The sequence below is a fragment of the Armigeres subalbatus genome, chromosome 3 (assembly GCF_024139115.2).
Source record: "Armigeres subalbatus isolate Guangzhou_Male chromosome 3, GZ_Asu_2, whole genome shotgun sequence".
Taxonomy (NCBI): domain Eukaryota; kingdom Metazoa; phylum Arthropoda; class Insecta; order Diptera; family Culicidae; genus Armigeres; species Armigeres subalbatus.
Window position 1 is genome coordinate 203,249,868 of NC_085141.1, and position 23,641 is coordinate 203,273,508.

Sequence of the window (23,641 nt, forward strand, 5' to 3'; positions counted from 1 at the left end):
TTAATAACTATCGTAACGCTGGTTGCATATATTGTACTCGTAATTTCCAGAGACCTCGATATTAATTAATCCAGAACTAACTAAATCAGTCATTGATCTAAGCGAAACTCAATAGCGTTCAATAATAATATATATTTCGCCTTATGACTGCCTCATTTGGTAAAACTAAACTTGTTTAATACCTTAAAAATGAGTGAGATTAATATGGTAGTAAATTTCAGAATTTGCACACATACGCACACATTCATGCATATAAGTGGTCAATTAGTGTCTCAAAACATGCTCACATTTGCTATCCAGCTTCCACTGAAGAAATTTTTGAAATCCCTTTCAATTTTTACGTTTTTGCTTTTCTGAGAAGATTTTTTTGTACATGCTTTTATATGTTACTCCATTTAAATCATTTACTACTTTGAAACAAATTAGAAAAATAGGCATATTTCCATATCATACCATTTGCTATAATTATATTTTCAATATTAAAGTGAATTTGTTTCAAATACCATAAATTTTATTTAATAATTCACGTGATTTTTTGATAGATTAATACGTAACACACCAATCGGACGACTGCGATGGGCCGGGCACGTAGCCAGAATGTCGGACAGTAACCCGGTGAAAATGGTTCTCGACAACGATCCGACGGGCACTAGAAGGCGAGGTGCGCAGCGGGCAAGGTGGATCGATCAGGTGGAAGATGACTTGCGGACCCTCCGTAGACTGCGTGGTTGGCGACGTGTAGCCATGGACCGACCCGAATGGAGAAGACTCTTATATACCGCACAGGCCACTTCGGCCTTAGTCTGAATAAATAAATAAATACCTGCGTAACGCATACAAAGTGAAATTATAGACACTTCCGAAGGAAGGGTCAAAAAAGGGTGGACCATCACATAAAAAAAATAGTTTTTTTTTATTTCTCGGAATACTGACATGTTATGTTCTACAAAGTTGTAGCGCAGCTTATTCCAATAAATACTGCTGAAAAAGCTTTTTCTGTAGCTCTCAAGTTGGCTTATTTAGAGCAATTTTACCTAATTGGATTAGGGTGTACCTCAAAAAAATAGTATTTTTTATATGAAAACTCATATGTGAATATGTACATTTTGTGGAAGATAATAATTTGAAAAATGTATTGGAGGTAACCACTTTCCCTTCGATGAGACTCGAACCACGACCCTACAGTACGCTAGACTTGGGCTTTAATCAACTAACCTACGAAGGACCCCCGTCGGCCTTCGCAACCTAGCGGCTACTGAATGAGCTCGAGATTCCCAAATTGGACGCATAGTCAAATTACTCGCAATCCATTTGCCAAGCCAACTGAACCTGAGTTGCGTGCTTTTGCCTACGCAATACGATCGGGTCTGAGCTTGACGACCGACTGGCAAATAGCGCACACAACCTCACTTGATCAGTACAGTTGCTGTGAAGAATGTGTGTAGCCGCCGGACATTCTAAATACTCACGCTCCTCTAATGTGAACGTGTGCTATACACATTTGGAAGTGTTGGCTTGACAAATGGATTACGAGTGATGTGACTATGCGTCCAATTTGGGAATCTCGAGCTCATTCAGTATCCGCTAAGTTGCGAAGGCCGACCGAGGTCCTTCGTAGCTTAGTTGGTCAAAGCATCAGTCTAGCGTACTGTAAGGTCGTGGGTTCGAGTCCCATTGAAGGGAAAGTGGTTATCTCCAATACATTTTTCAAATCATTATCTTCCATATATGTAATGTACATATTCACATACGAGTTTTCCATTGTAAATTAATGTCCAAGTCGGGTGGCCTAATCCCCGGAATACAATTAACTTTGATTGAACTGAGTATTTTCATCTACTTTTTTTGTTTTCTTCTTCTTCTTCATTGGCATTACATCCCCCACTGGGACATTACCGCCTCGCAGCTTAGTGTTCAATTAGCACTTCCACAGTTATTAACTGCGAGGTTTCTAAGCCAAGTTACCATTTCTGCATTCGTATATCATGAGCCTAACACGATGATACTTGTATGCCCAAGGAAGTCGAGACAATTTCCAATCCGAAAATTGTCTAGACCGGCACCGGCAATCGAACCCAGCCACCCTCAGCATGGCCTTGCTTTGTAGCCGCGCGTCTTACCGCACGGCTAAGGAGGGCCCTTTTTTGTTTTAGATTTCTCGAAAAAATCGTCTGCTTAACTTTTAGAGCTAAAAAATGCAACTTTTGATCTTTTACCGATCAAAAGTTATTATCGTTTTGCTGTCAAAATTACATTTTTTCAAAACTTGATATCTCCGGTTAGGGCAGACCAAAAAATATGTTTACACGGCATTTGAAAGAGCAATTCATATTCTTTATTATGTAAAAAACCCAGATTAATCCACCTAGCGGTGATGGCGCCTTTCTCGCGCAAAAAGGTAATAAATGTAGCCTTTACGCTTACACCTCGATGATGTACAAGAAAGGCAAAACAGTTACACCGTCTAATGTTATGATAGAAAATTTACACTAGTAGACGACAGATGGCGCTGCCAAAAGTTTCTCGAATTTCCTATGTTCGAATTTAGACTTTCGGACAATTTCATAGTACTATGAAACTGAACGAAGAGCATAGTTACGCCTAAATGCGTGCAACACGAGCATCTTTATAGTACGATGAAACTCTTAATGGGAAGCTACGAATAAAATATTCATAGATGCAAGGCATTTTTCATAACACATTATTGTTCTATGTGACTATGTCTCATCACTATTTTAATATTATCTATTTTTTGCAATTTGCAATTATTATGAAATTCAATAGTGATCAACAGCCTTTTGGTCTCTGTCGGGTGCAACTTGTTGCAAGAAAATCGGTTAAGAGTTTCTATGTGAAAATTTGGCTAATGTTTTTTATGGCATTTTGTGCACACACACACGCACACACATACACACACACACGCACACACGGACAGACAGACATTTGTTCAGCTCATCGAGCTGAGTCGAATGGTATATAACACTGTGGGTCTCCTGGACTTCTATCAAAAGTTCGATTTTGGAGTGAAATGATAGCCTTTCGGTACAACTTAGTTGTACGAGAAAGGCAAAAATTGGAGATACGTTACTTTTTTTTATTTCATGTTTTAACAATTTTACTTAAGTCATGTTTTTTCAAGTAAATTGATATAACTCGACAACGGAAGAAGATACAGACGAAGTTGTAACAGCAAAACACGTGTTCATGATAGAATTAGAGGCGAAAGTATAGAATTGATAGTTCCCCGTTAGGATACAGCAGGCATGAAGAATGTTTTTTTTTATAGAAGTCGATTTGAAAGCGAGCGGAGGGCAATATTTGTGATGGCACATATCACACGACCTTCCTTCTGCCAAGCTCCCGTATGAAGGGGGAGGGAAGAATATCAGTGTGGAAGCTGATATATCTTCACTGGCAAAAGTGGAAAGTGTTATTCAGAAAGTGTTATTCGTGAAAAATAAAAAAGGAAATAAGCACACCAAAAATATTGTTTTTTGAGGGACACCCTAATCCTGGTAAGTAAAATTGTTCTAAACAAGTGAGCTTAAGAGCTACATAAAAAGTTTATATGGCAAAGTTGATTGGAAAAAGCTGCGCTTCAATTTTGTAGAACATTTTATGTCAATATTCCGCGAAATAAAAGAAAATAGAATTTAACATTTTTATAAAATGGCCCACCCTATTTTTCGATAACTCTATAATAAGGGCCCAAGTATCCAGAACAAATTAGTAGATTTTTTTTTCTCTAAAGTGTACTTTAGGCCGAACATGCATCTTTTCTCGTTAATCTTGCAATACGGTGATAATGATAAAACTTATAAAAAGTGTTATAGGTGTAGATTTTTAATTTTTCATTTTTCACGAATGTCACTTTCTGAAAAATTTTGGGGCTTTTCAAAATGCGTGTTTTTCTATAAGAATATCGATTTTAGTAAAATTGGTAACATTTGAAGAAAAAAAAACAACATAGGGGGAAAGACGGCTTTGGCAGGTTTTGTTCTATTATTGGCAGGAGGGTTTTTGTCGACCAAATTTTATGAAATTTGGCCACAATATTCTTTGAAATGCAAAGAATGTTTAGGCCAAATTTGAGCCTAGTCGGTCATAAAAAAAACCCTGCCAATAATAGAACAAACCCTGCCAAAGCCGTCATTCCCCATATTTCCAATTATTTGACATAATAAAGAATATGAATTGCTCTTTCAAATGCCGTGTAAACATAATTCTTTGGTTCAATCAAAGTTAATTGCTTATTTCCGGGGATTAAACCACCCGGGGGGGTTAAGGGGGGCCCTCCTTAGCCGTGCGGTAAGACGCGCGGCAAAAATGGTAACCTGGCTTAGAAACCTTGCAGTTAATAACTGTGGAAGTGCTTAATGAACACTAAGCTGCGAGGCGGCTCTGTCCCAGTGTGTTTACAATGTTGTGAAAACACATATGTGAATATGTACATTATGTGGCAGATATTGATATGGAAAATGTATTGGAGGTAACCACTTTCCCTTCGATGGGACTCGAACCCTGTAGGGTCATGGGTTCGAGTCCCATCGAAGGGAAAGTGGTTACCTCCAATACATTTTCCAAATCAATATCTTCCACATAATGTACATATTCACATATGAGTTTTCACAACACTGTAAAAAAATATTTTTTTGGTCTGCTCCAACCGGGAATATCAATTTTTGAAAAAAATGTTATTTTGACAGAAAAACGATTATAACTTTTAATCGGTAAAAGATATTGAGCATATTTACCCATCAAAAGTTTCAATTTTTTCAGCTCTAAAAGCAGGGCTGTTACAAACTAGTCGAATTCCAATCCGCAAAATCCGCGACTAGTAAATTGAAATCCGCGACTGTACACATAAATCCGCGACAGACAAAAATATGGATTCTTACTTCAAAACACGTTTTATAATTTTAAATTTTTTCAATATTTTTGCCTTTAATCTATTGGCATATTCCTCGATAGAAAACAAAATGAAAGAACATTTTCTTATGTGTGCATAGTTAACGCTTCAACCATATCATGAGCCACAGAAAATATATGTGCAGCGTTGAACTATGCCCGAAAGAAATTCAATTTTTAATGTTGCCGGGAAACCCCCATTTGAATTGTTCTTTATTGTTCTTTATTGTTTGATTCATCAACAGACAACTTAGGTCCTAATGATGCTTATCCTAATTAATACTAATAAAAGTAATTATAATAAAATCATCGTTAATTATGAAACATGGCAGAATAAGCCCTTGTAAAATTACGACGAACCGTCTGTCTGGATAGATTAAAATCAAAACATGTGGCAACCTCGTTGAATGCCCGCTGTAGACCCACCATCGCTCCACGTTGTCCGTAATTCGTTCTTCGAAAAGGTATCCTCAGCATTCCGTTATTTCGCAGTGCCCTAGGTCGAACGTTCAAGTTTACTGATTCCAGAATTTCAGGGCAGTCGATTCTGCCTTGGAGCGTATCAGCAACGACTATGGCCCGTGCAATGTGCCTCCGCAATTGTAGGCTTTCAAGATTAATCAATTGACAACGGCTGCTATAACTTGGTAACCGGAATGGGTTTCGCCATGGAAGCAACCGAAGAGCAAAACGAATGAAGCGGCGTTGAACAGATTCAATTCTTACTGATCCGTTCTGGTAATTAGGATGCCATACAGCGGAACAATATTCCAGCGTAGATCGAACCAGCGAACAGTACAGTGATTTCAAGCAATAAACATCGGTGAAACCCTTGGCGACGCGAAAGATGAATCCTAATGTTCTAGAAGCCTTCTCGATCACGTAAGAGACATGATGCTTGAATGTTAGCTGCGTATCTAGAATAACACCAAGATCCTTTATACAGTTCACACGTTGCATCACGATTCCATTGAGCTCATAGTTGTAAATTATTGGCTGATGTACACGAGTGAAAGAGATCACGGAACATTTGCTAGGATTGACAACCATCCGGTTCAATGTGCACCAAGCCGCAAATGAATTAATATCTTGTTGTAGGTCCATTGCGTCAGGGATAGACCGAATTAGTGCATAGAGCTTCATATCATCCGCATACGACAGTCGCGGTCCTCGAAGCACATTGTTTACATCGTTGAAATACAAGAGGAATATCAAAGGGCCAAGATGGCTTCCCTGAGGAATGCCTGAGGTTGCCAAAAATTCAGTGGACTGAGAATTGCCTACCGTAACAGACAGTCTCCGTCCGGTGAGATATGAATGGAACCAGCGCAAAGATAACCAACAATGCCAAATCTTTCCAATTTTGCAACCGTGATAGCGTGGTTAATTTTATCGAAAGCTGCAGATAGGTCCGTATATACAACGTCCGTTTGTGCTTTCTGCACAAAGCTGTCGGTAATGCTCGAAGTTAGGCACAAAAGATTAGTGGTCGTAGATCTGCCTGAGATGAACCCATGTTGATCGGCACTCAGATGTTGCTTACAGTGAGATATGAGTGGTTCTGTTATAACTAGCTCGAATAATTTGGATGCAGCGCACAAGGATGAGATGCCGCGATAATTGTTGACATCTTTTCGATCACCCTTCTTGTACACGGGAAACATTGTAGCGGTTTTCCACACGGACGGAAAAAGTCCACTGGATAGCGATTTGTTGAAAATCAATTGAAAGGGAGCGAGCAGAAGTTCGATGTGCCTTTTCAAGAACGCAGACGGAATGCCATCCGGACCTGGACTCATGGATGATTTTAACTGCGAGTTAGCTCTACGGATCATTTATACATCTACGAAAAACGTGGCCCAAGTGATCCCGACTGCAGGAACGTTGTTAGCAGCCTCAGCGATTGTGACATCAGAGATGACTTCGTTACAATAGGTGCTCACAAACTTGTCGGCAAATAGCTGACAGATGGATTGGGGTGTAGAGGCCACTTCCTCGTCCAGAGTCATTGTTGTAGGGAGCCCAGCTTGTTTCCTTTGTTCATTTATGTACTTCCAGAACGTTTTAGGCCTGGTCCTCAAGTTTTGCTGTATATTTTGCTGATATTGAGAAAAACAGAGTCGGCTAACAATCTTGTACGCAGAGTTTAATTTTTGTAGTGCTCACGCAACGATATGGAACCGTGTTTGGAATAGCGCTTGAGAGCAGCTCTTTTAGCAGTTTTCATTCTACGAAGCTGACGGGTCTGCCAAGGACAACTATAAGGAGCGACGATTTTCTTAGGAACATGTCTTTCAATCACGTGTCCAATAATATGCGATAAAGTCAATGCCGCATTCTCTGCATCACAACCGCCAAGAATGTCAACCCAGTCCAATGTAGCAAAGAATTCAGCAATGCTATGATGATCGGCGTTATGGAAATTGTAGATTATGGGCTCGATCGATGCAACAACATTGGCTCGCGTGTTGTTCAGCTTGAGTATCAACGAAGGATGATGGTTAACTACTTTAACTAACGGTGATGGAGCATGCAAAATTAGCGGAGCAGCGTCCTGAGCGCTAACAAAACACAGATCCAAGCTGCGATTATTTTCGTTGGTAACGTGATTGATTTGACGTAACGTGGCTGTGCTGTAGTAATCGAGGAGTTTGGAGGCGTGACTGTGTAATGAAGATCGTTCCATATCTATGTGAAGGAACCCGTTGCAGGAGGAACTCCACGAAATTCCTGGCAGATTGAAATCACCGATAATGATGATTTCGTCCGAAGCATTAGTCATTTCTATCACTGACAAGACTGATTGTGTGTGAGCTTCGATCAGTGTATCATCGCGAACACGATCAGGAGGTATGTATAGTGCACACAGGAACACCGAACGATGGAAAAACTGGAGGAGCATCCATACTTGCTCGACACATCCCCATAAGTCGTTTTCATTAAAATTTGCTTTTCGTTTTTTTTTCTTCGCTACGATTAGAACGTCTCCTCCAGTTGATTTGTGACTGATCATAAGATTACGGTCGCAGCGAAAATCTTCGGGCCCAAACACCTGACTAAATGGGGTACGGGAATCGAGTCAGGTTTCGGTCAACACAATCACATCGTAGCAATCATCGGACGTGGCAAGAAGATATTGTTCGACATCACAGTTCATCCCACCGGCGTTCTGATAATATATCAGCACTTCGTCAACGCAAACGAGGTTGGAATCCACAAACGGGGCTCTAGAAGTTTGAACGGCATCAGGCGGTGAAGGTTCAGGGATGTAAGAGTACTTGCCTGCAATAGCAGGTTGGGAGCTCCCCGATCCACATCTAAGTTCAGGGCCAGGACGACTTCGAAGAACGTTGGCTGCAACAGGCGCGACTGAACTAGAGCAACCGGGAAATTCTCCCAAAATGCTTTTCATGGGGCGTCCTGGAGATCCAATGGAAGCTTGTTGACTTGCGTTGTGGACCAGCAGAGAGGAATGCGAATCTCGATGGAAATCACCACCGGGTGAGGTGCTGGAGTTTTGAGCAGCATGAGGCAACGAAGGTGGAGGTCCTAGGTCCTGGGTGGAGGAAAAATCGTCACGCAGAGAAGAACTACAATCAGAAGAATACTTGCCTGTGCAAGCATGGTGGAAGCCCCCTTTTCTACCACCAATCTCAGGACCCAGACGGCTATGATGATCGGAGGCAGCAGAGAGCGGGACTGGATTGGGGCGATCAGGGGCTTCCAACAAGCTTTCTATTGTGCGTCTGGGTGATGCGGAGTCTTCAGGAGAGGTGATTTGGCATCGTACGGAAGGACGTTGGGCGGTTTCGCAGTGGTTTTCAATCAACATGCCGGATCCTGTCCGGAAGTGGGAGTCAGAAACTGGGAGGCGTTCGGGTCTGGAGATATGACGACAGACGGCGTGTTCATAGGTTTAGGCATCCATAGGTTTTTTGAGAGGTCCTCAAACTCTCGGAAAAGTATTCCTGTCGGCCAGGTGTCTGGGCGGAGGGCGACTTCCTTTAGTCTTACGGCCAATCCGATCTTGAACGAAACGAAGCTCATTCTGCTGGTATCGGCACCTTTCTTCACTAGCGGAATAACCTTAACGGGATCTTCGCACTGGACACATTCTTTCACCAGTTTTTCGATGGACTCGCATTGCACACTAGGATGTATTCTTGAGAGATACAACCAGAACTGCTCGACGGATTCAGGGACAGTAAGAACCTCAGCAGAAACAGAGCAAACACTTGCTCTAGTACCGCTAACGAGAGATTTGCTGATGAGCAAGCTATCATCGCGACGTCGTTTTAAAGGTGGTTGGCGTAAGAGAGTTCTCGGACTGGACCGACTCGGAGTAGTAAGAGCGATGCCTTTCAACAACTGAGCGATCTGATTTCCCTGCTTTACGATTTCCGCTTTGAGTTCAGCATGGGCGATCTCATGTCTCTCGGTAATTGCCTCGATCGTGTTACCGAGCGAAGAAACAGTAGACTTGAACCGTGCACATTTCATGAGTTTCGCGCAAGCGTCGCACATCCAGAACAAATTGGAATACGAGTTGATAACATTTATGAAGGTCTTCGTTAATTTAATGCTAGAGCACCTCAAATGGATCATTCTATCGCAGAATGCCATGCAAGAGATGTATTCTTCATCGTTTTTAACGGGCTTGGCGCAATGATCACAGGCGGATTCCATAATTAGTTTGGTGTTATTCTGCTTTATGAATCAACGGTGGAAATGCTCTAAGCACGGACAGTTCGAAAGTACGGTCGCCGAAAAAAGTGTAGCAAGGGAATAGTGAAGCGAAAGATGTAAACACAACACCGTGATCGACTAATCGTTTTCACAATAGTTTATTATACACTTATTTAATATACACTTAACATCCACGCACGATTTCACAGTAATTAGTTATAATCGAAACAGGAAAAATAATAAAATCGAATCGGTTCAACACGAAAAACACAGTTTAAAGTTGCGATACGGAACGTACACAGACCATCGACTATGGTACACGGCGAAAATTTTTATTGTTACACCTAATGTTTCAATACAACTGAATAAAAACACTTCGTTCTGCGTTGATTTCAATGCAACCGATTAACAACTCAATTTCATCATAAAAATTGGCAATGTTACTATTGAGACATTTTGAAACCGTATTACGTATTGATGTTGTATCATTTCATTTCTTTATGAGTTGGTTGTGCAGATGGCAGTCTGTTGTCATAGTTAAATACCAGGGCTATATCTAAATTATACCTTTTAGTACGCTATGAAACGCTCAAGGCTCAAGTTCAGTCAGACAGTTTGTTGCAACTAAGGACTAAGTTTGTTGCAACTAAGGACTAAGGAATCACGAACGAACTCTCAATGGATATAACAGCGAGAAATTTTGAAATGCAGGTAATGGAACAAAAACTAGCCTTCCAAAAAGTTATTGGAATGCATAATAAAACAAAGGACGAGTCATTGAGCATGGTACAAAACTGGACGCAACTGATGGTCTGACAATTAAACAAAACCTCTCTATTGTTCAACCGACGATATTTGAATTTCTAAATGCCCCAACCATTGCAAGGTGATATTTTTATTTCTTTGCAACCTCAACCATTGAAAGGTGATCTATCTGATCCTTTCTCACAGAAAGAAAGGTCGAACAATCCACAGTGATTTTCTGTTTGGCAGGATGGTCAAAATGTGGCATTCCCAAACTAGACCTCAATCCTTCAGTAGCAAGTTAATATAATACCGGAGAACAGCGCGCAAAGAAAAGATTACTGCAAACACTAGAGGATGCAGATGAACTATATTTCCACCACCCTTAGAAACGGAGCCATATACAAAGTGGCAGGAACCCCAGAATTCCAGTCCTTAGGAAGAAGCCGCAACCATCGGGACCCTATCATCGCAATTTTTGTCTATTTAATTAGTGTTTTTGTCTTGTTTCCCTGCTAAATTTTATTATAACAATCATTTTAATGGGATAATTTTAACTCAAAATAACTGATGAAGCCCCTGGTTGACTCGCAAGGCGTCCCTTCTGATCCGGCCTTCCTCTTAATTTAAATTGCTTAATCTTTCTAATTCCTTTCCTCATTGGTGTTGAACCTAATATTATAAATTGAAAAACACAAAGACAGCTTCAATCATCTATCAGTTCCGTCCCGGCAGTTGCAGGTGTGAATATTACTGCGTTTGATCCGACTTTATCGTCGACTCTCTATGCAGCTCAAGTAATCATAATTTTAATTACGCAATTAGCGGCACAAAAGTTCTAAGAATAAAATAAATAGTACTCGGCATTTCGGTAATCCAGAAATGCAATATGATCGATCTAACAATTTGACAGACTTTCTGTGTCCACATTCAAATACCGTGTGTTTGGATCTTGACGTTGAATGAATCAATCCTAAAATAAAATTGAAGGAGATCGCGATTTTCGCGAGAGTGTAGTTATAAATCCGCGATTTTCGCGTCGATGTTTGACTGAACCGCGATTTTCGCGACTGGAGGGATGAATCCGCGACAAATCCGCGAAATTCGCGAAAAACGCGAAAATCGCGAAATCCGCGACTGTTGTAACAGCCCTGTAAAAGTCACCCGGAGACGACTTTTTCGAGAAATCTAAACAGAAAAAAGTAGTTTAAAAATACTGTTTTTTGAGGTACACCCTAATCCAATTAGGTAAAATTCTCGAGCAACATATGATTAGGGCCGAAAAGCCAACAATGCTGACTAATTCAATTCATTGATTGTAAAAACTCATTTCATCGCCAAAAACATGTCAATGCTATACGTCAATGGTATTGTAACAGCAAATTTAGATTAGTTGAAAAACCATTCAAAATCTACAATATTTTTTACTCGCATTACCGGTAACACATCTGGTTTTTAAGCCGTACAATAAACAATACAAAGTGAACGGCCTAAAAACCAAAGCAATACTCTTCATAGTATTTAAGGGCGCCAAACAAAGGACTTAAAAATCACCCTATTTTTTGGTAGTACTCTAATGATGGCCTTACTTTTTCGAACAATTTTGTAGAACAGTTTTTTTTTCTTAAAAATATAGATTTAACGTAAAATGCATCTTTCCGCGTAAATCTGTATGCTGGAGCATAGTGCATTGCTTTGTTGTTGATGGGATGAATATCGGAGCCATGAGATGAATACCAGGAGCAGTTCCCCTACATCAAGTTTTCATCTATACAAAATCGTTAATTATTCATCAGAGCATTACTCAGTTCCGTTTTGTACACCATTTTCATTCGTTTTACGTACCATCGATTACTAAGATTTTCGGAATTCCAAGCACTGGTAGTACCTCGTGCTGTTCTGTTCACTTTCGTAAACTCCACAACAGTTACATGTTCCTCAAATAGGTATATCGTAAATTATCATGCCGTAAACATTACAAATAGAGTTTAGGGTTGAAAACCCAGATTAATCCACTGAGTCGATTGGTATATAACACTATGTTTATTATTGAAACGTTAAGTTTGCAGCACTAAAATATCGTATGAAAGGGCTTGAGATATATTGTACACAGACAAAATAAATAACCTAAAAAAAGTTTAATCAACTCAACTTTAAGTACGAAGTTTTTAACTCAATAGTTTGTAGTTTTCTCACTCTATCTCTCTCATGAATGATATTATAAACAAAGAGAGCTGCATTGACCAAACGTGTGCTGTTCCGTGGAAGAAAATATAATTCATGAACATATGGAAATATGTTATATAACTGAAATATGAAAGATAAGAAGTAAATATTTAAACAAGCAAAACTATGAAAATATAACACATGAAAGCATAAGAATAAGAAAGTATAAAATATGAAATAACTTTACACTCTCACACTATTATATTTACATGCCATAAAAATAAAAATATGAGAAAACGACAGTATGGAAATATCAAAATATAGCTGTATATGAAAAAATAAATATATTAAAATATAAATATATGAAAATAAAAATATATGAAAATAAAAATATATGAAAATAAAAATATATGAAAATAAAGATATATGAAAATATAAATAAATGATAACTTAAATACCGTGACCTGCCCTAATTCCGCGCATCGCCTAATACCGTGGTTTTCATAAAACCCAAATTTATCCACCAGTGGTGATTATGCCTTTCTCGATTCAATGTGTTGAATTCGAAATAGTATGGTAAATGCAACGTAAATTGCCTACATTTTGGCGGTTAAAAGCTTTGATGCGATTATATCACGCTACTTAAGGATTACTCAACTATGAGAATAATGGATTGCGTCACGGATAAATTGATTAATGACTTAAAGTGTGCATGTAAACAGCGTATTTGTTAAAAGAAAAATAGAAATATTATTCAAACCGAATGAGTTATTAGCAAACAAAAACAATAGTGTCCAACTAGGAAAGTTTCTCCGTCGAATGAAACTAGTTGCACTCGAATCGGTCAAGTCCTTCTATGTGAAACGTGTTTAACAAAAAAAAATCCCGGGGCTACACACATCCACACACACACACACACAGACGGACATTTACTCAGTTTTTCGAGCTGAGTCGATTGGTATATAACACTATGGGTCTCCGAGCCTTCTATCAAAATTTGGCTTTGAGAGTGAAATTATAGCCTTCTGGTACAACTTTGTTGTACGAGAAAGGCAAAAATCAGAACCTGGCTATCATGGATATCGTATTATTTGGTGAAATGTTCAAACATGTTATGTTTGAACCTTTCACCAAATAATGTGATGTCCATGATAGCCAGGTTCTGATTTTTTATGAAAACCACGGTATTAGGCGATGCGCGGAATTAGGGCAGGTCACGGTATATGAAAATATATGAAACAAGATAAAATGAAAATATAAAAATATGAACATAAAAAAACATGAATACATGATAAAATGAGAACGTGATAATATGAATACAGTCGACTTTCTATATCTCGATGTTCCTTATATCTCGATATCTCTCCCTATGTCAATGGTTTTCTCGTTCTCTTCGATCTCCATATATTTGGGCTAATAACCACAGAGCATTGTATGATGATTAAATGAACTTTTATATATCTTTCGGCTGATACGATTCGATAAATAAATCTAAAAATACACAATTTAGCTCTTAATTAATCAATTGAAAGCTAAGTAAAAGTTCATTTAATCATCGTACAACGTTCTGTGAAATTGTTCTGTAACATACCAACTGCCCTTTTTGCAGTTCTGAGCTCAATCGAGCAATCATAGCACATTTCCAGATCGAATGAGTGACGGAGGTGTATTTTCCTATACATTTTGACTGAAATCCCCATACAAACTTCAAATCAATTGTGCCAGCTTATGCAACAAGCGATTAAGCTGAAATTTTGAGAGATTGATTTTCTCACCCAAAGACACAATCCTGGGAGGTGCCCCGTGGAATACGATAATATTTTTTATCCCCATACTAAGCTGGGCCAGTCTACTCTCCACGTATAATGCGAATGGCCTCTTAGGAGAAGGCGATATGAAAGTGACATACAGGGGTTAGACAAAAAGGTTGAAATAGGCAAAATTTTGTCGAAGTTCAAATCAGTATAACTTTGTGTAGAATGATCCGATTTCGATGAAATCGGGACCTTTAGACGCGGAAACTCTTCACCGGAACCTGTTACAAATTGGCCAGAGAGTCTTACAGTCATCAAAACGTATCTTTAATAAAGATCCTATATTTATCGTCTTGGGAAAACATGAATTTTGACACCCATATATGCATGGTTCCAGATGGTGCCAAAACCGGCACCTCCTGGGAGGCCATTGGAACCTGTTATAAGGGTGGCAGTGGACACTATCATTCTGGAAATGTTCCTGATATCATAGTCTCGCAAAGCCATGAAGTTAGATACTCATATTTGCATTATTCCGATCTGTTATCATCTCATCATGTTCCCGGAACCGTTTTCACGGAAATGGCCATATCTCTGCGTAGTTTTGATGGATTCTCGATCTACAGCCACCATTGGTCGGCATATTTGTTCTAGTTTTTGGGGAGAGCATAAAACATGATTAAAGTGAACGTCACATAAAATGACAAGCAGTGGAAAAAATACATCTTGAACATACCTTCGGAAAACCCGGAACATCTCCGGTGGCCAAGGACCAACCTCGGTTTTTGCAGGAGGACAGTATACTAGAAGAGCGTCCGCTTCTGATGGTTCTAATTTTATCAAAATCGGATCATTGTACGCAAAGTTATGATGATTTGAATTTCGACATAATTTTACCTATCTCAACCTTTTTGTCTAACCCCTGTACTTAAAATATACAAGGCCCGTGAAAAGTGACAAAAAGGAACCCTTTAACAAACCCATTTTTTTCCTAACAATACTCATAATTATTGTGACATGTTTGTGGCAATAATATCTATTAAAAGTAAGAAACAAGTACAAAGATCAATCAGAAGCTTCTTGCTTTGTCGGAAGATCAACGAAATGTAAAACACCCATCCCCACACTACCTGAGTTTACCTCCTCAACTGTCTGTTTGCAGATTTCCATTTAGGGGCAGTAGGGGCAATATGAACTACCCTCATTTTGAGCTTATTGACAAGCTTTATCAAATATATGATCTTTAAGAGAATGCTCCACGTATGCCTCAACGTGAAAAACCGCATTACCGCACAAATTATTATAAGATTTGAAGTTTATAAATAAGGTTTTGACACAAAACTGATTAAAATACAGGTCAAAAATACATTACAATCAAAATAGCTATTATAATTGAATAACTATTATAATTGAATATTGTTATGTTTGTACTGATACAAATCTGAATTTAATTTATCATAAACCTGCACAGAGCAAGATATTAGGCCTTAATATGCGAACAAGTTTAAATTTCAGTTGCCAAATACAATAATATTATCATCTACGTTAGATTCATTACAGAAAAATTACAACGCCGCATTACTGCGATCGGAACAGAAAAAATGACCATTGATCAATTGAAATGTGGCTGTTCAAACGGTGAAGAGTAGCAAATCGGTTCGATCCGCTGTTGAGCGGTTTATTAATTTTATTTAGTATGCAACTGTTGTAGGAATATCATATTCTTCCACATTACGGCACTTTTCTCTCAAAAAAAAAAAACAGTTTAGATGAGTGGCCCCTTCTTCTTCTTCTTCTTATTGGCATTACATCCCCACACTGGGACAGGGCCGTCTCGCAGCTTAGTGTTCATTTAGCACTTCCACAGTTATTAACTGCGAGTATTCTAAGCCAAGTTACCATTTTTACATTCGTATATCATGAGACATCGAGACAACTTCCAATCCGAAAATTACCTAGACCGGCACCGGGAATCGAAACCCAGCCATCCTCAGCATGGTCTTGCTTTATAGCCGCGCGTCTTACCGCACGGCTAAGGAGTCAATATTGAAATCAATACATTTTCAAAAGTGCATTCTAACAATTTCCAAACGCATTTTTCATCATTCATCGACGTAATATGAAAGGTAACAATCCCTAGTATAAGCCAACTACATTTGAATGATGATTTTTTGAGCTTTTCAGCGCGTTTTCGAACGATTGGTGGCCCATATTGCCCCGATCACCCCTACCCTTGCTAAAAACAGCCCCTATCCATATGGGACAAATATGCGATTGTGGGCAGTACAGATACCTCTAATCATGAAATTTAAAACCTTTTAGGTATACAAAAAAAAACTCACCGTCATGAATTCCTCCAACCGGTGTTTCCAATTGTCAGAGCGATCGATCAAATGGTTCCACTGTTCCGACAATTTATTCACTTCTCGTCGTATACTGCGTGTCAATTCTCTGCTCTGCTCTTCAGCAGATAAATAACGGGACTCACTATCGATTGCTGTAAAGATATGAGATGAAAAAAAAATAAAAGAGTGGATACAAATCTATCTATATATATTTAAAACTCAATGTTTGTATGTTTGTATGTATGTTCCAGCATAACTTCTGAACCCATAGACCGATTTCAACCAAATTTGGAACACACATACTTTCTTATAAGGAGACGACGATAGGTTAGGGATGCTCTTTGGAAAAGGGGGAGGGTGTGGGGGGAGGAGTATTGTTTAGTTATCGATCAACTCAGTGTAGCTTCTGAACCCCTTGGCCGATTTCAACCAAATTTGGAACACACATTCTTTATCTTAAAGAGACGACAATGGAGGAAGGCTAAGCATGCTCTTTGGAAAAGGGGAGGATGTGCGGGGAGGGTATTGCTTAGTTATTAATCAACTCAGTGTAGCCTCTGAACTCTTGCATGGTCAGATAGCTACCCACTAAGCAACGAAATACGTGGTAAATGCGGTCAACTCTTGAAATAAAAAAATAATATTTTTCACCATTGTTCAAGTTATTGCCACTCTGCACCTCAATTCTATAATAGATTAATGGGGTACTTTATCTGGTTTTGTATTCCTATATAAAAGTGTAAGTCGAACACGAAAGCTGATGCGCATTCTCATTTACGCCAGGAAAATCAAATAAGGAAACGAACGTTCGAAAGTTTCGTTCGTTCGTAGACAAGAATAGGGGTGAATGTAACTATCTTTAGTTTTTGAACCTGTATCGGGAATAGGTCCGGGAATATCATAATACTATGTGTTGGGATTACCTTTTTTTAATTGTCATGACATCAAAGCATTGCCGCCGTGAATTAGGGTAGGATGGGGCAAGATGAACACCCTAACAAAGATACTTGAAACCTTCTCATCGAGCATGCTCTTGTATATTGCAATACGACAGTTCTTTTTTGTTGCATCTTATCTAGCATCTAGACTAGGACGCGACTTTTGAAAGAAAAAAAGGTAATCCCGATAAATATGACTTAACTAAAACTCTCTTTTTGACTGGTTCTACGTGGGCAAGATGAGCACCCCCTCGAGGCAAGAGGAGTACCCTTCTCAAAATCAATTTTTCCAACTGAAATGTATTAGATCGCTAATATAAACAAAAAATAAAAGCTGTTAATGCGTATTGCTCATATTAAGCAAAACATTTTTTTGTGGCCGATAACTTATTGTTCTTTATTTATACTATCAAAATCACATTGAATAACAGAAATCAGTACAAAATTTCAGTAAATTTGATAATGTAGGTTCAACAGATTCAGCGCACAGTAAATTTTAATTGTAGGTTGTGCAAAAAAAGATTTTGCATTATATGTATTTTTTATTATTTCAAAATGGGGTGCTCATCTTGCCCCATTTGAGATAAATTGTTCAAATCTTATTAAGCATGGTCAAACACTGTAAATATTTTAAATGTCCCTAAAATATTATTTGAAGACATATAATATGTATGCTTAGTCGAGATTTTCATTAAAAAATGTTTATGTGTTTAAAGACTTTATTTTCTAATACTGATTTCTTATATGAAAACCGAAGTCTTCACTAATGTTTGCTAATATATCTGTATTTCAGATTCATTTAATTTTTTTTTTCAGTTTCTGATGGGAATATACCACAAAAATATACCCTAACAGTTTGCAGTGTGATTATTAGGAGAGAAAAAAGCCTAATATCTATAAAATTAAGGGGGCTCATCTTGCCCCGTCCTCCCCTATAATAAAAACATGTTTTTCGACAACAAAAAGCAATACAGTGTTGACCCGATTTTGTCTACGCCCGATTTTGTTTACACCCGATTTTATCACGTTTCCGACCCGATTTTGTCACCCCAAGAAATAATATCGCAACAATAATGATTTTCATGATATAACTTTCACCGCCTGTAGTTTATTATGAATGTCTTTTGAGTACCTGTGAAGGATTTTTTAAGCATTTTTGACAAGAAAGCATAAAATGATTCATATTAGTAAAATGAATAAAAAATTTGAAAATATTTGTTTTCCGATTTTGTCACATACCCTGTTTTATCACCCCAAAATTCACCAGGGGGTGGTAAAATCGGGATATTACTGTATTTGGCGTATGTTTATGGTTTCATGTAAGCCGTCACATAATCAAATTTTCGTCAACAACTGAGGGTCGTGGATTCGAGTCCTATTGAAGGGAAAGTGGTTACCTCCAATACATTTTTCAAATCAATATCTTCCACATAATGTACATAATTCACATATGAGTTTTCAGAACATTGTAAGAAAACTTTTTTTTATCAAAGATGATTTCTTCCTATTAGACACTTGCCGTATAATGGGTTTCTGTGATTCATATAGGACTAAATCTTGTCTGAGTTGCTACCACCAAATCTGAGTAATGTGCGCTACTAGGGAAAGGTTTAAACCCGAATTTGACTAAATGTCTTTCACACCCCTTTACTTCTAACCCTCTGCCTACCTTCTGAATCACTGGTGTCCGATAATGGTGGTTCGTTTGCTACATATTGCCGACCGCTGAGAAGATTATTTTCTACAACAGGCCGTTTATCTTCCAGCTGACGTCTAAAAGCTCTATGATCATCCTGTTAGAGAGAAACACAAAGTAATATATAAAAATAAACGGAAACAAAGCCAGAAATAAGTTTACCATTTGTTTTTGCAAGCTTGCTGCATCGCCTTTCATAGGACCTAGATTCAAAGAGGTCAATTCGGTGTCTTTGCGAATGACCCATTCTGTTAGTTCTCTCAGCGATAACAACAATGCGTTCCAATGCTCGGAGTTTGACTCGAGGCGATTTCTATAATAGCAAAAATAAATAAATTCATAAAACAGCTAATCGACATTCACATTATGCTTCTATAATACCTGATGGCAATACTCTTGGATTTTAGATGATTCCACCTTTGATTCATCTCATCCAAACGACGTTGCAACATAACAGCATCTTCCTGAGAAGTCAAAGATCCCAGTAACTTTCTACCAGTATTGTCCAAACGGTCATAAACTACACGGTGTGATTCAATCTCGGACTGAAGATCCTATAAATAAACAATTCGAAACAAGATGATTAATTCCAAGTTATTATGATATAATGAGCTAAACTTAAAAGAAACATAGACCCCGCAAATAATGCAAGTTTATTTACTTTAGCCATCATGACATCAAATTAGGATTGGAAACTGTAGTAGTTCATGGGATGCAATTCGAGGATCGAAACACGTTTCCGCAGTCTCAATTCAAGACATAATTGACGTACTTTTTTATATGGTTTATTTCTAGGCCATAGGATATATAAAAATTTATCTATACACATAAAAATGAATTTCTGTCTGTCTGAACCATATAGACTCCGAAGCTACTGAATTGATCGGCGTGAACATTTGTGCAGAGGTTTTTGGACCCGGATTCTTAAGATGGTTCGAGACCCCTCCCTCCTTTAGGAAGGAGGACTCCCATACAAATGACGCAGAAATTTCTGCATAACTCGAGAACTGAGCAGAGAATAAATTAATTTTAGTAGAAACGAACTTCATCGGGTCTGCTAGTATAAAATAAAACAAAGAGATGTCGAAAATTTCCAGGTTGACATTTTCTCTAATTTATGAGGCACAGCCCCACAGTTTTTGTAAAATATCTTCCCTACTAGAGATTTTTAGGAATCGATTTGATTGATTGATTGCCTTTATTAAAGAGGTTTTCAGTATTTTTTAGGAATCGAAAAATGCTAAAGAATCCTTAACATATTCCATTACATATTTAAAACGGATTAGGTATAACTTGTTTTACAGAATCTCAGAATTTAAAATATTTTCGAAACATAGAAAACCATTCCAGAATTCCTGACATTTTGTGGTTTCGCCAATATCATTTAACATGGAAGAGTTTCACGGTTACAAAATTTGATTATGAAGAAGATGAATTATGAAGAATTGAAGAATTATGATTGTCCCATCGACAAGATTCATTCTGATGTGCCTGTAGTGAACAACGATTGGGCATAAGTCCCGACATCGTGCGAATAAAGCCCCGACTTAATTCCTCGCCTATGAACCACGGTTACGCAGAAACTTTGGTAATTGGCCGTTACAAATATTGAATTTAAATTATGTTAAATAAATATTAAAATGAAAAAAATCAAAAAACTCCTCGGATTTGTTAAAGAATGTTTTGAAAATCCTCAAAATTATCCAATTTTTTTGTTGCCCCCTCAAAATGTTATTTTTGAGCAAAAAAATTTGAAGGAGGGGGGGCATAATTGTTTTCAAATATTTGTATCGGCCTGTATCGGGAAAAATATGTAGTCACTGTCTAAGTTCGTTGTGTGTCCGATTTCTTTGCCAACGTTGAAAAGTCCTCTGAGGGACTAATGGGAAAAATCATTGTTCGAGATTTATCTACCATCGTCGGGGGTGAGAATGGGTCCTGTTCCAAGTACTTAGACTGTTTGTAGAATAGATTGAATGTATCCGAGGGCAAGAAGACTAAAATAAAAGAGACCTTTTTGAACGATTTTGATATCCGACCTCCAGGCTGCCGGTAAGAGCAATGACCCATTCTCACCCCCCAGACCCATTGTCACTCCCGATGGCAGTATTAAAAAACTCACCTTCACATTGCCATAGATTAAGCAATGGGATGGGACCCATAGGTACAAAGGTAATATTGAATGATCTTTTGAATGACTGGTTTCATCGTCTGGAATTCCTCGATAAAACTAAGACCATCTGAGAAGATGAAATAATGGTCTACAGATTGACGGGAAGTTATCTTCGAAGCGAAGTTGATTGCTGCCAGCCCAGCAACATAAACCGAACACGGTTCTTGGAGTTTTTTTTGCTTGAGTATGTTGTTTTATGGAAATATTGTAATCAGCTGAGGATCTGTCGTTGGTGAAGTGAATTCGAGGTGGCTTACAACATGGAAAACCAAAATCCTAATATATGTAGTTGGTTTGAAACTTCATTAACCACTCTAAAAGCACTAGAACGATTGTACGACATTTCGCGGTAAAACATTCCGCGGTAAACCATTTCGCGGTGTTCCAGCTCGCGGTCTGCCACTTCGCGTTCAGATCATATCGCGGTATAACATTTCGCGGTTTATATTATTTGGCGGTATACCATTCCGCGGTTAGTACTATTTCGCGGTGAACTTTTTCGCGGTCAATACCAATTCGCAGGTTTAATTTTACTAATTTTTTTTTTTTTTTTTACCAGTTCATTTATTTGGTAGGCTCAGTCGTGTGTGACACTTTGCGGAGCCGCAATTCTCAAGTATGATATTTTTACATGGTATATCATCTTATCTTAACAGTTAATTGGGAGGGGACATAGACCATAATACTCGTGGTGACTCAAGGTTAACTATACTTAATATAGGACGGACGGTGTAGGGATTTGGGTTTAGGTTATTTCAGCTGCTCATCCGGGCGTTTGACGTTGAACGTTGAAAACGGTTTTGCGTGGCGTCGTGCTCGATTTTGGTTCGTCAGGGAGCATCTTCCGGGTGGCCAGAGCTTCGGGGTACATGGTACAGAGAAACAAAATCGGACAAGAAAAAAAAACTGAGAAAGAGAAGAATATAGGCATTAAACTTTGATGTCAGCCAAGCAAAGGAAGGCATAGATGGCCTGCATATATATCACATCGCGATCTCCCAAAACACCTCTTATATCCCGGAAGGGTTGTTTACCTCGGGCCACAAGGGTATCCAATAGTTGCTCTCTGGAGGCGTCATTAATTTTACTAATATTACAAGTAGCTCAATAATGTGTTCTTTAGCTTTGAAAAGCCTCTAAACTCACCTAATTTTAATGTAAAACGAATAATCATTGAGCTTACACCAGAAGTCTGGTGTAAGCTCAATGATTATTCGCTTTACAAACAAGTCTTGTTTAAATTTTAATCCCAACAAAAAAATATGTAGATGCAAAACATATTGGCAAATGCGACTATGTAAAGAAGGCGAAACAACACACTTTGCCTTATACCGGGCAAATGCAAACATTTGAAGAAAGCAAAACAACACACTTTGCCTTATACTGGACAAATGCAAATATTTAAAGAATACGAAACATCACAATTTGCCTTATACCGAACATAATGCGAACATTTAAAGAAGGCAGTAAATGATATTTCGCCTAATACCGGCTAACATTTAATGAAGATACATTTTGCCTTATGAATCATTTTTAGTCATTCCATCTTCTGAGTTCTACCAAAATAAATAGACAAACAGCGAGCTTTATCATTAGTGTATCTTGATGACAAAGTTCACACATCTAATCATCATATTGACAAGTATGTATGTTTTTTTTGGAAATAGCTTAAAATAGTTCGTAAAAGAAAAAAGAAAAATGAAAGGGAAACGCTTTAAAGAAACGGTCATATAAAGAAGAGGAAATTAAGAGTTGGTAGAAAAAAATGGAGAACTCTTAAAAATAAAAAAAGGTAAAAAGATAAGCTAAGCTTGAATACCTCGAAACGAAGCACCGCGAAATTGTAAACCGCGAAATTTTATATACCGCGAAATGGAATACCGCCAAATTGTATAAACCGCGAAACAGATTACCACCAAATGTTACAGACCGCGAAATGGTACACCGCGAAATGGTTTACCGCGGAATGTTTTACCGCGAAATGTCGGACAACCCACTAGAACATCATACTATCATACTATATATAATAGCCCTGTTTGTCTGTCCGGTGACTAGCCAACCAGACGCAACACGCGGGGAAATTCTCACAAAAAATAAAATATTTGACACTTCAATTCTTTTTTACTATCATATGCAGAAAACAAAACCAGTGACAAACTTAGACAACCAGACACAGCATTTGATGAAAAAAATCATAGACAACAGACGTTGATAATTTAGATTTTTTTAAT

At 38.3% G+C, this 23,641-nt stretch overlaps 2 protein-coding genes across 6 annotated transcripts in view; both read right to left on the minus strand.

The window, feature by feature from the left end:
* LOC134226812 (dystrophin) overlaps positions 1-23,641 on the minus strand; it is a 156,236-nt gene that overhangs the window by 43,270 nt on the left and 89,325 nt on the right. For all 5 annotated transcript variants that reach the window (XR_009983564.1, XM_062707820.1, XM_062707819.1 and 2 more), the window contains 4 exons: positions 19,619-19,791; positions 19,400-19,550; positions 19,211-19,334; positions 16,601-16,755 (listed from right to left, as the gene is read on the minus strand). Coding sequence is in view for 4 of the 5 variants with exons in the window: in XM_062707820.1 (XP_062563804.1) it covers positions 16,601-16,755; positions 19,211-19,334; positions 19,400-19,550; positions 19,619-19,791 (603 nt within the window). In the remaining variant the exon portion in view is untranslated. The remainder of the gene's footprint in view (positions 1-16,600; positions 16,756-19,210; positions 19,335-19,399; positions 19,551-19,618; positions 19,792-23,641) is intronic.
* Positions 6,189-7,782, minus strand: LOC134223928 (uncharacterized). Its single transcript, XM_062703153.1, has 2 exons — positions 7,090-7,782; positions 6,189-6,697 (listed from the first exon to the last, which is right to left on the minus strand). Exons 1-2 carry the CDS (start codon positions 7,688-7,690, stop codon positions 6,189-6,191), a joined length of 1,110 nt encoding a protein of 369 aa, XP_062559137.1. The 5' UTR covers positions 7,691-7,782.

Coding starts and splice junctions, on each gene's coding strand:
- LOC134223928 (XM_062703153.1), bottom strand. CDS start 7,690: ATGACTAATGCTTCGGACGAAATCATCATTATCGGTGATTTCAATCTG. Junction 6,698..7,089: donor CAAGCGCTATTCCAAACACG/GTTCCATATCGT, acceptor CCATGAGTCCAG/GTCCGGATGGCATTCCGTCT.